This window comes from Macrotis lagotis, chromosome 1 (assembly GCF_037893015.1).
Source record: "Macrotis lagotis isolate mMagLag1 chromosome 1, bilby.v1.9.chrom.fasta, whole genome shotgun sequence".
NCBI lineage: Eukaryota > Metazoa > Chordata > Mammalia > Peramelemorphia > Peramelidae > Macrotis > Macrotis lagotis.
This window is the reverse complement of record NC_133658.1, coordinates 594093809-594107503: the sequence shown is the minus strand read 5'-3', so window position 1 is coordinate 594107503 and position 13695 is coordinate 594093809. Positions and strand designations below refer to the sequence as shown.

The 13695-nt window shown below is 33.3% G+C and overlaps 1 protein-coding gene across 4 annotated transcripts in view; it reads right to left on the bottom strand.

Moving 5' to 3' along the window:
• The window catches only part of SLC25A36 (solute carrier family 25 member 36), a 51947-nt gene that overhangs the window by 11083 nt on the left and 27169 nt on the right, over nt 1-13695 (bottom strand). For all 4 annotated transcript variants that reach the window (XM_074214895.1, XM_074214894.1, XM_074214897.1 and 1 more), the window contains one exon: nt 6611-6677. In XM_074214895.1, coding sequence (XP_074070996.1) covers nt 6611-6677 — 67 coding nt within the window. The remainder of the gene's footprint in view (nt 1-6610; nt 6678-13695) is intronic.

The window sequence follows — 13695 nt, the reverse complement described above, 5'->3', positions numbered from 1 at the left end:
TCACAGACCAGGAGGAAGACAGAGCTTCACATGCCTCATAAGATCCTTGTGGGGAGGTGTCCCCAATAATACTCAAAAGCTCAGGAAGCACCCCAAAACCAGGCACAGGCTGGGGAAATGAGTAAACAGAGAAAAAAGACGAACATCATTGAGAAACACATTGCCAATGATCCCAAGAAGGATTAAAATACTCAATCTGAAGATGAGGAAGTACAAGTTTCTGCATCTAAAGACTCCAAGAAAAATGAAAATTGGGCTCAGGCTATGATAAAGCTCAAAAAAGATTTTGAAAATCAAGTAAGGATTGGGAAAAGAAATGAGAGATGCAGGAAAAACATGAAAAAGAAGTCAGCAGCTTAGTTAAGGAGATCCAAAAAAATGCTGAAGAAAATAACATGTTAAAAACTAGCATAAGTCAAATGGATAAAACAGTTTAGTTTTTTCTTTTTTTTTTTTTTGGCAAGGCAATGGGGTTAAGTAGCTTGCCCATGGCCACACAGCTAGGTGTCTGAGGCCAGATTTGAACTCAGGTAGTCCTGATTCCAGGGCCAGTGCTCTATCCACTGCACCACCTAGCCACCCGATAAAACAGTTTAAAAAGTTATTGAGGAGAAGAATGCTTTAAAAAGTAGAATTGGCCAGATGGTAAAAGAGATAAGAAAGCTCTCTGAGGAAAACAAATCCTTCAGATCTAGAATGGAGCTAAAGGAAGCTGCTGACTTTATGAGACAACACCAAAAAAAAGAATGAAAAATTAGAAGAAAATGTGAAACATCTCATTGAAAAAACAACTGATCTGGAAAAGAGATTCGGTTAAGATAATTTAAAAATTATTGGGACACCGGAAAGTCATGATCAGGAAAAGATCCTTGACATCATTTTTAAAGAATTCCTACAGGAAAACTGCCCAGATATCCTAGAAGCAGTGAGCAAAATAGAAATTGAGAGACTCCACCGATCTCCCCTAGAAAAAGATCCAAAAACAATTCAACCCCTAGGAATATTACAGGCAAGTTCCAGAACTCCCAAGTCAAAGAGAAAATAGTAGAAGCAGCTAGAAGGAAACATTTTAAATATTGTGGATTTGCAGTCAGGATCACACAGGATTTAGCAGCAACTACATTAAGGGCTCGCAGGACTTGGAATATAATATTCTGGAAAGCAAAAGAGTTTGGAATGCAACTGAGAATCAACTACCCAGCAAAACTGAACATCCTCCTCTAGGGGAAAAGATGGACTTTCAATGAATAAGGGGAATTTCAATTGTTCCTGTTGAAATGACCAGAGCTGAACAGAAAGTTCGATTTTCAAAGACAGGACTCAGGTGAAACACAGAGAGTGGAGGAGACGGGTAAAATATGAGGGACTACATGTATTCCTGTATAGAAAAATGATACTGATAATACTCATATGAACCTTCTCATTTAATAGAGCAGGTAGAAGGAGCTTTTACAGATGAAGCACAGGAGAGCTGAATTTGAAGATATAATGTAGTGTAAAAATGGAGTCAATGACTAAAAGGGAAATGTAATGCGATATAGAAAAAGGAGAGGTGGAATACGCTAAGATATTTCATATAATAAAAATTTTTTTAATTACAGTGAGTTATTGTAATGATATGGAAGGGGGGAAGGCGAGGGGGGAATGAGGGAACCTTCGCTCTCATCAGAGGTGGCTCAGAGAGGAAATAGCATCTGTACTCAATGGGGTATAGACATCCAGAATAAAAAGGACAGAAGGGAGATGGGGGGGCAGGGGGATGTGAATGATTGAGGAGAGGATAGACCGTGGGGGAGAGTGGTCAGATATAACGCATTTTCCTTTTTAATGTTTTTACTTTTTGCAAGGGACTGGGATTGGATGGTTTGTCCAGGACCACAGGGCTGGATGGTTGCTGGGCCTAAGGGGTGGTACGTGGGCTTGGAGTCCCTTGGCCCCAGGCAGTCTGCTGCACCATTCAGATACCCTATAGCACATTTAAGAAGAGGGACAGAGTGAAAGGAGAGAGAAAATATAGTATATGGTAGTGGGGAGGTATGAATGGAGGGAGTTGCGATCACCAACGGCAATGGTGGAAAAATATGGAAGGAACTTTTGTGATGGACTTATTATAAAGAATGTGATCCACCCATGACAGAATTGGTGGTGTTGGAACACAGACTGAAGCACATTTTTTATTTTTATTTTTTTTCTCTTTCTTTTATTGCTCATGAGGGTCTATATTTTTTTTTGGGGGGGGAAGAGGGTATTATGTTTAACTCTTAAACAAGAATATTTTAGTAAAGAAATATTTCCAGGAAAAAAAAAGGGGGGATGGAATGGATGCCTATGATGTTACAGACAAGAGAATTAACAGGACTTAATAATGGATTGGATATAGAAGGAGTAATCAAGGATATCAGAGGTTATGAAGACGACTGACTAGGAGGCCATACTCCACAGGTAAAGAAAACACAGTTTTAAGGAAAGAGAATGAGAAGTTTAATTTTCAACATGTTGAGTTGGACATACTTAGAGAAAGCACTTAGACAGAAATGTATTGCAAGAAGTTAATAATGTGAAGGTGGAATTCAGAAAAGACCAGAGCTGGATTTTGTGATCATCTACTTAAGAAACAACTGAATCATCAAGAGCAAATGAAAATTTACCAAGGAAAAAAACATATTTTTTTTTTTTTTGCAAGGCAATGGGGTTAAGTGGCTTGCCCAAGGCCACACAGCTAGGTAATTAAGTGTCTGAGGCTAGATTTGAACTCAGGTCCTCCTGACTCCAGGGCTGGTGCTCTATCCACTGCACCATCTAGCTGCCCCAAGAGCTAAGCCCTATGAGACTGGCTATAGCCATCTCACATATCAGATCCTGAGTTTAAAGAAATTATGAATACAGTGTGGTAGTATTTTCCTTTTAGTCTGGTAGATGGTAAACTCCAGCTATGATGGTAATTACCTCAGTGATTAATAAATATTTTTGACTTATAGATTTTTGTCCTACTTGATACAGAAAATCATCACATTAACTCCTCCTTCAGTGAAGACCTAACAACAGTAGAAAGGTAGAAAATTACTGTCATTGGTTACAATGACAGCTAAGATGTCCAGTAAATCAAGTTATTCTAGAGAACTGTTAAGTAAAGATAATTAAGAGTTGGAAATTCCCAGGTGTTAGGGTTTTTGTTTTTTTAAAAAGCAATTTTTTTCCTGTTAATGATTTAGTAGGTTTTTGGTCACTGTTGGTGAGACAGTGATTGAAGGAGTAGTCAATTAATATAGGCACAAAAAAATTCTAATATGGATAACTTTCCAGAAAAATGGTCTTTAATCTTTTTTGATCACAACCACCCTATCAGTAAAACAATTCTGGGCACACATCCCTAATAAGTACATATTTATAAATATACAACATTGTGTAAAAAAACATTTACACACAAAAATAGAAACCTGATTAAGGTGGGAGAATATATTTGATCCCTAAGTCAAAAGGGAGCAACTGGAATTATTTAATAGGGGAGAGTGATACAGTTAAGACTAGTGCTTTAGGAATATCAATTAAATTTCTTTTTTAATTCTGGGGATGGTAATTGGTTTATACAAAGGACTTGTGTGAATCAGTTGTTGGAGAAGAACATTAATTTTAAATGGAGACTGCTATGGAAAAACAGGCATGGCTGGGGGAGCTTTAGTTTAATCAGCCATTCTGGAAAGCAGTTTGGAACTAAGCCTAATAAAGTACTAAACTGCACAATACCTAATAATACCACCACTAGGCCTTTGTTCCAAAGAGATTAAAGGAAGATAGCTTTTCCAGTTGACACCGAATCATTATTAAACTTTAAAAGAGTTTTCAAAGAGGAAAAAAAGATTCATATGTATAAAAATATTTATTACAGTTCCTTCTATGGTGACAAATAATTAGAAACTAAGAGGATACTCATCAATTGGGGAATGTCTGAACAAACTGTGATATAATGAATGTAACAGAATACCAAATGATGTGACAGTTTCAGAGAAACCTCATAAGACTTGCATGAATTGATTCAGAGTAAAGAATCAAAACAATTTATACACTATCACTGTAAAGACAAATAATTTTGAAAGACTAAAAAACTGATTTAACACAACAGCCAATCACTATTTCAAAGGACCAATGGTGAAGTATGCTATCCATCTCCTGAAAGAGAGGAGATGACTCAGAATGCAAGCATTTATTTTTGGATATGACCAATGTGTTTTTATTTTTCTTTCTTTTGTCCTTTTTTTTTAAAATGATGAAGGGAACACTAAGAGGGAAAGGAAATAAAATGATTGTTAATAGAAGAAAAAAATTAAAAAGAATCTGTGACCCTGTGGTTTTCCTGAGCCTTCTTGGTTTCAGCAACCTGGGGCTACAAATATAAAAAATTAAACAGAAGTTACAATGAGGAGATATCCACACTTCTTCCCATTACTCCCAGAACAGATGCCTTTCACTATAAAGAGGCTTGTTCTGCAATTGGTAGTAGCAAGAGATAGGATAGAAAATGCATGATTGAATCAGTGACTAGAAGAATGCAATAGTGAGCTGTAAACAAATTTTCACCTGATGGCTTCTTGATACATGTTCAGTTTTACCCATGTTGTATCAGAAGGTGTAGAATAAGAAATGGAGCTTTACAACATGGGGTTGATGATCGATCTTAATGGACTTGGTCATTTCATAAGTGCAACAATCAGAGATAATTTTGGGGTATCTACAATGGAGAATACCATTTGTATCCAGAGAAAGAATTGTGGAGTTTGAATAAAGATCAAAGACTATTACCTTTAATTAAAAAAAAAATCTTATGTAATTTTGCTATTTCTTATATTTTATTTTCCCCTAAGGATATGTTTTATCTCTCAACACATTCAATTTAGATCATTGTATACCATGGGAACAATGTAAAGACTAACTGTGGGGGGTGGGGGGGAGGGAAGTGAGATTGGGGGGAAAATTGTAAAATTCAAAAATAAATAAATTTTAAAAATTTAAAGAAAAATATAAAATAAAAGAAATGAAGCTCTAACAGGCTCCTATAAAACTAGGAGAAACTTAATCTGGAAAAGAATTTACAGACTGACTACTTTTTTTTTTTAGTTTTTTTTTTTGCAAGGCAAATGGGGTTAAGTGGCTTGCCCAAGGCCACACAGTTAGGTAATTATTAAGTGTCTGAGACCGGATTTGAACCCAGGTACTCCTGACTCCAAGGCCGGTGCTTTATCCACTGCGCTACCTAGCTGCCCCTAGACTGACTACTTTAACATCTTATCTAGCACAGGAAATACCTTCTACATCTCCAGCAAGTCATCTAGTTTTTGTGAAAACTGACAATATTTTTTTCTTAGATGATTTCAATTTGTTAGGAAAAAAATTCAATTATTAAGATGAAATTGCATCTCTGCAACCTCCAGTGATTGAACTGAAGTTGTCCTCATCACAAGAAATAAGTCTAATCCTTTGTGCCCATGATAGTTACCATATTTCCATCACAAGACCTCTTGTTTCTAGGCTAAATATCCCTTACCTACTTTCCACATGCAGAATCAGTGAAAGGCAGCTCAAAGACCACAGAATTAAAGCCTGGGAGCTAGAAGGGATGTTAAGAAGTTATCATCTATTCCAACACTTTTCTTTTACATATGAGATAACTGAGGCCCAGAAAATATAAGTAAGCAACTACCACAGGAAGTGGCAGAGCTGGGCTTGTGTAACACAAGTATTATGAAAGAACATCTATAAAGCATACTTCAGATCTGTGCATTATGGAATTTTGATGTACATATGAATAACAAAATTCAACTACACAAATTTCACAGAACTGCTTGACATTCTTCTTCAAAATGCTTAATTGAAATAAAATATTAGAATACCCATTTGCAAATGAGTTGACCCTTTCATCCCAAATCCAATGATACTTCCAATAAACTCTGAATCGGTTTTCTCATTGTCAACTATTAGAGAAAAACAATGCTCCAGAAGTTTTCTGCCAAACACTGCATAGTATATTTATTTAGTCAAACTAATTAGCTTTCATATCATATCATATTTGACTGAACTTTCAGTCAAATACAACACATGGTTTTACTTTGTTTAAAAATAAATAAATGAATGAACAAAACATGAACTGTTGAACCACCTTCTTCTTTGCCTTTCCTACATGTTTGGTTGGTTTTCTGAATAAAAATGAAAGTTGTCTACATGTCTCCCTGTGAAGTTTAAATTCTTAGTTTCAATTTGATCATCTAAAAGAATCTCTCTAGGCAGCTAGGTGGCACAGTGGCACCGGCCTTGGAGTCAGGAGTACCTGGGTTCAAATTCGACCTCAGAAATTTAATAATTACCTAGCTGTGTGGCCTTGGGCAAGCTACTTAACCCTAATGCCTTGAACAATCTAAAAAATAAATAAATAAAAAATAAAAATAAAAAGAATCCCTCCGAATTTTGTGCTATCTTTAAGTAACTATAAAGTTGATGTGTAAAACTTAGAACAGTCTCCTTTAGCTCTCTCCACTTTTCTACTGACTTTTACACAAAATTAGACAATGATCTTACTGAAAAGTGATTTCAATGAATTCATTTTTTAATAATTACATACCTTGCATCAAGCTGTAACCGAGTTTTTATAAGCCAAATGGGATTGGTCATCGTAATTGCAGTAAAACCTAAACAAATGTGTCAAAAATTAGTTCTTGTACAACTAAAGAACATCAAAATTAACCTGAATTTTTAAAAAACCCTGTAACACATACAGTAACTTTTTGCTGATGGAGGCTATTCTTCAAATGACTATTTTAAAACTTTTTTTAAATTTTATAATTTATATGCACACATTTTTCTAATTCAGATCTTAGCTAATGTCTTTAAAATGCACAATATAAATGCATATAAATTTTTCAGATCTATTGAGCTGTCTTTGAGAGGTATCTTCTGTTTGATAAACTGAAATTAATTCAGGATACAATTTCTACTAAAAACAATTTTTTTTAAAGGAGCTACAATTGTACCTATTTAAAAACAGAATTCTCTTTTTTGAAATTTGGTCTGGAGTTTAAAAAGCATGCAAACTGAACATATGCTAGCTACTAAGTTCAGAAAAACATCATAAATTACTGTCTCTAAGATAGCTACTTATATTAATTCTGTCAAATATTTGGTATTATTGTAATGTTTTCCAGGGCATACAAAGGTAAGGCCCATTGGTTTGCTCCATGAATACATATATAAACATACAAATATTAATATTGTTAAAATAATGAAATAACAGGTTATTTGCTATTTATACAAACTACTGTGGTTTATGTTAAGGTTAATATATCAAATTTGTTTTTTTCTTCTGCTAAAAACATACCCACAAAATCACTGCTTTTCTCTCATTTCTGCAACCAATGAAAAAAGAAGCTCAGGGTAAAGTTAACTAATATAGTTAACTTTAAGGCTAAATACTATACATTAACTAATGTGAACATACAAGGTCAGATCTTCTGTAAATGATGAGCTGCTAGGTAGCAAATTGCATTCTATGATGCTATATAATGGCTTTCTGGGGTGGTTGATGTGTGTGTACATCTATTATTTGACACCTTCCCAGAATTAGAAACAAAAGGGGCTTGTGAAACACAAGTATTATGGAAAGGCACCTATAAAGCATACTTCATATCTGTGCATAATGGAATTTTGATGTACATATGAATAACAAAATTCAGTTACACAAATTTCACAACTGCTTGATATTTTTCTTTAATATATTTAATTAAAAAATTAGAATACCCATTTGCAAAAATTATCAAGGATCTTAACTGTTTTAATACTATAGTATCACTTTATAGCTAAAGAGAGATCTTTTGAGATAAAATTTATCTGAGATTCTGCAACATAAAACAGAAGGAGGGCAGTGTTCTGAAAAATCTTCTTTAAATTTATCTTGGCTTTCAAAGTCAGCATGGCTCTGACTGTAATAATTAATTTCTAAAAAGTCAAATTCAATCAAATAGCCCTCTCTCCCCCATGATCCTAAATAACTAGTTAAAACTTTTCAAGTCACTCTTTTAACATTGTAAGCATAGCTAAAAGACTACCAAAAGGACTGTTCTATTTAGCAAAAAAGGAAAATGTTCTTGGTCAGGGGTAAAAGAGAGAAAAATTCAGTGACATGCAGAATATAATAACGAGTTCAAAACTGTTTAATAATTTTGTATATATTACCTATTCTTAAATTCTTTAAGTACTTTTTATAGTACTTATTTTTAAGTACTAAATAGGTACTTTTGGGGGGGTACTCCTAGTATTTCTTTTTACTCCTTAAATACACGAAATTAAAATGGGATTAACAACTCTAGAAACACCAGTTGATGTTAAAAACAATGAATAGTTTTAAGTGTTTGGGAAGTTGCCAGGAATATTACTTTTTATTACAAATGGGAAACTTCAATAAAAATAATCTTAATAAAAGGAGAAGAGAAAATATGAAACAATCATTCAGAACTGTTTAAACATTTTGTTCATTAACTGCAACTGTCAATGTTTAAGTTTTTTCCTCTTTTGAATCTCATTTTAATGTAAAAAGGACCAACTAAACATACCAGAATTATAATTTGAAGCAAGTTTTAGATACCGATTTCCAATTTTAGACACCGTTTCCAATTTCATTCCAAATTAATTACTGATCATTTCTTCATTTATTTGCAAAACTAAATGTCTACACAGCAAAATCAAAGGTTTGTTAGTTTAAAACCGCCAAGCAGCATACAGGAACAAAGCATTATGCATTGCTCATTATGGCTTTTAAGAATTGCTCTTAAAAATCTGGATAACTATTTCTTCTTTTTTGAAACTTTAGATGAAAACTGGGACCCCTTGTACAACAAAAAATTTTCATATCATTGTTTCAAAGTAAAATACTTTCCCCCCTCATACTCTTCTGTGAAATGCATTTATTTAAAAAGGGCCAAATTGAATTGATTTGCTAGTTGCCTAATAGCACAATTTTAAAAAGTAAACTATCAAACAATACAAATTATAGTCTACTTCTAAAAATATGAGCTGGATTATCCAAGTTTCTACACCTAATATTGTTTTAAGACAAAATTCTGTTAAGTAGAGGGCCTGGAGTATAAAATAAATATTTAAAAAGATTAGTAAGGTGAAAAAGTAGACATAGAGCTGGCAGGGACCTTAGAGGTCATCTAGTCCAACCCTCCCTCATTTTATTTAGAGATGAGAAGACTAAGGCCCAGAGAAGAGATGTGTCCAAAGCCACACAGTGACAGAACTGGGATTTGAACTCAAGTCCTATGACTTTAAGTTCTGTGGTCTTTTGAAATATACTGGTTACTCAGAACAAATTAACCATTTAAAAAGAATGGTAGCTTTCTAATCTAAACATAACTTCTATATAACGGTAAACTTAAAAGTTATGAAGCAAACTGCAGGTATTCCTCACTTAACTGAAATTCACTAAAATTTCAAAATTAGGTTGTTTCATTAAATCACGAATTAACTGAGGAACAACACCCACCAAACTTACGGAATGTGGGGGAGTCCCATGCTGCCATACTGTCCCTGCTGCTGCTGTCAGGTGGACTGCCCAACTTTCATACCAATCAGCACTTTGTCACGCTCAACAAACAACATCTTGATCTGTGAACAGCCCCTAATGAGGACACTAGCCATCAGTTAACAACCATCATGTTGGAAACAGAACGGTCAATGCAGGCAAGATCCACTGATTTTCAGATCATTGTTGGAAATAGTCAATTTTTGAAGAACAAAGTATACTAATAAACATTTAAGTGAGTCTCTAATGCTAAATTAGGAATGGATTTCACTTCTTAGCTTTATGAATTATTTTTTCCTGTCCAAGGATTATATAATTAACTGGACAAGTATTACTAGATTAAGATGTTTGGAAAGAAACCAGTAAGAAAAGTACAAAAATTACTTGGAATGCAGAGTTCTGAGTGTTGAGGTAAGTTGGAAGCTGTTTAGCCAAAGTGCTAAAGCTCCTGCAAAACATATGAATGTACTTCTAGGTAGTTTCTGATAGTTCAAGCACAAAGGAACCTCACTATAAATTGATGTTGTGGACATATGAGGTAATCCTGTCTTTTTTTATTTTAGTCACAAAACCCTAAAAAATGGGGGAATTCAAGATAGATTAATCTTACCTAGCAATTTGCTCTATAGTGAATAGTGATATTGTAAAGTTCCAATGAACTGTTAATATGTGGTTAATATTTTACTATGTTTTCTTTTTAAAATATGTATTATTAAAAGGTTTGTTAATATCTTTAAAATGATTTATATTATTCCCAGGGACCAATTTATATTTTTCAACAGAACATGTCTAATTGTGTAATGAAAATCAAAGAGAAGGCAGAACCTAACAGAACTATTCTATACATCAAACTACGGTGAAAATATCTATTTCATTAAGTGAGAAATACCTGTAGTATTGCATTTTTAGTGATATGTGTCTGGATTAATTAACCCACACATAAGGATAAAAATAAACAGTTTATGTACTAGGGGAAAACTAATCTAAAAAATCTAAAACTAATCTAAAAAAATCTAAAAAACTAAAAAAAAAACTAATCTAAAAAATCCCTCTCATGCCTAAACAAATGATAATTAAGAAATAAAACAGCTAAGATCCAAGGTATTCTTATCCTGCATTTGATTTGGAAATTTTAATTATAAGATAAAAATATACATTAGTCAAGTGTTACCTATGATACCAAAACAATTGCCCTTGCTCTTGAATAATTAAATATTACTAAGGTGTATTAAAATTTTGAAAGTGTTGTCATATGGCATCCTAAATTTTGCTCTGGAGATCAAAAATTGCAATGGTCAAGTTAGGTACCAGAAGTTGTCATTTTATTTATATATATGTGTGTGTGTGCGCGCACACACACACACACACACACACACACACACAAACACACACACACACACACACACACACACACATTGTCTTAACTAATGAAAGGTACCTGGATCCTTTCCTTCATTCAACACTTCATTGAAATGAAAACCTATTGCAAAATGATTGAGACTGATTTTATACATTTTCAGATAATACACATATAAATCTAGAAAATGAAAATGTTTGCCTTCATTCTACTTATTCCATAACTAAAAACCAAATGTGTGTTTCTTATACTAGAGGCTGCAAGAGATGCTCAGTTCAGTACTCACGAGGTTTAAGTTAGTCCATATTTCTACAGGAAGTGACCTGCGGATGGGGAGCATGAGATGACAGGATCTCACTCTTTTCACGGGAGAAATGTACAGTAAATGCCTAAAATAGACACAGGCTTTTCTGTATCATAACAACAAGCAGTGACCTCCATCAGATACATGTGTACAAACTGAATCCCATTGGAAAGGATTTGAGATATTTACTGTGAGATCTAACTTTTTTAAAGTTTAAAAAAAAGAAAAGAAAAAAATCAGAACAGGCCACAGATTAAAAAAAAATTCATTGAGTACTGAAATTTCTGCCATCTGCAGCAGTTCATTAAAGAAATGTTGAATACTTACCTAAAAGAAAGAGAATCTGCAATTTATTAAAAAAAAATGTTAACCTTGTCAAGGGAGAATAAGAAAAAAATGTGCCTTCTGAAGGACCTGTTAAGATTCTATTACCAAGATTATCCATTTTTTTAATACATATATAATTTTTAGGTTTTTTTACAAGACAAATGGGGTTAAGTGGCTTGCCCAAGGCCACACAGCTAGGTCATTATTAAGTGTCTGAGATTGGATTTGAACCCAGGTACTCCTGATTCCAGGGCTAGTGCTTTATCCACCGCGCCACCTAGCCGCCCCAAGATTATCCATTGTTAATAGAGTTGGTGTGCCACTTTTAGAAATCTGCCTGCTTAATGAATCAACACAAAAATCTCCAAAAATAAAATGTGAACTCTGATTTTAATAAATTCTTTCAAGCAGTCTATGTGATATGAATGGTCCTATAAAAATAACTGTGAATGCCTTAGAGCTTCTGCATCATGGATTTTTCATTAAAAGAGAATCTATGTTTTTGGAATGTGTTAGGTTAATTTTTTTATTTCTCCAGAGGGGCAGTTGTGGTGTTGGTCTCAGAGGTAAGAGAACCTTAGTTCAAGTGTTTCCTCTGATATAGACTGGCTTTGGGACCCAGGACAAGTTACTTAACTTCTCAGTGCTAAAGGTAAGCCTCTAAGTTGCAGAGAAAGTGCTGACTTGCACTGGTAGAAAGTTTTCTCATATGAGTTTCCTATATTGATGAAATCACCAGTCCAAATCTTTATTCCCTATATTTTGAGTTATGTCTTAAGAGAGAGAAAATACAAGTAAAGAAGACTTTATATATTCACACGTAAGAAATATATCCAGCCAAATGTATAGCCATCAACATTAACAAAGTTTATCCAGAAATCTGTACATAAAATAGCTTATTTTAGTAAAAAAATATATATATATAAATATATTATCACTCACCACTGCTTAATTAAAATTAAATTAATTTTATAACTATTTGACTTGTGCAGAAAATATATACACACACCTAATAATCTTTATTAGATAGGTTTTAAATGGTTACATATTGATTATACAATGAACATTAACTTCTATTTAATTTGTTGTCTACCAAAAAGGAACTGTAAACTAAAAATTACCTTTCATTTTCTTGAACCATGAATATACATGGAAAGTAAAATGATTTTTAGAAATGTTCTTAAGCTGGCAACTTGACTGCCACCTCGTGATCTTAAGAGAGCTACCTAATGCGGACAATGAGAAGTTAATTGACTTGTCCATGATCACATAATTTGAACCCAAGTTCATTTGATATCAAGTTTAGTGTCTGTCTATTGTTCTATGCTCTCAGAAGGTGCTTAATATCTGCTAAATTTAGAATTAAGACAAGCATAATTTTTCTATTAAGAAAGTATCTTAATTTTGGTTATTTAAACATTCTTTTTGAAATATATGTAAATATCTGAGCCATTATTAAAAAGAGTATGAATTTTTATATCTTCATTTTAGAAAATTGAAAATTTTTGACATAGTATTATAACAAACCTAATAATTTGAGTAAAAATTAGAAATCAGGCCTGTTTTACATAGGATGTTTTGATTTAAAAAATTAATATAAAACCAAAGAAATGCAAGAAGTATTGATACTAATTCTCATGAAAGGAATTAAAATACAAAATGAACTTTGATTTCAGAGGTTAACTAGATGGATAAAAGGACATTTATGTTGATTTGCTAAATCCTTACCTTAAAAATAATTTAGCACTAGTTGGTTACTTCTTATGTGTATAAAAATATATTAGATTATTAATTTCAGGGCAGGAAGAAAAATCTTTCATCTTTGCATTAATCAATGCATCTTTGCATTGCATTAAATACAGTTTTGTTAAAAAAAATCTTGCAGGCAGGCAATATCACCAATTGTTGTTTTTAATAGATTTTCTATTGTTAAAGTGACAAGGTTAGCATTTTTTTGAGTAGCTACTTTAATTTGCTTAATGACTCCCAAAGCAATCTACTTCCAGCATTTTGAGTCACAAAATCATTCATATTTACAGAACTTTAAATGCTTTTGGAAAATATCTAGAGCATACTGAACTAGGTCATTTCAAGAATGAAAAAAAAAGCTACCTTAATGAATCTGCATGGGGCCATTCA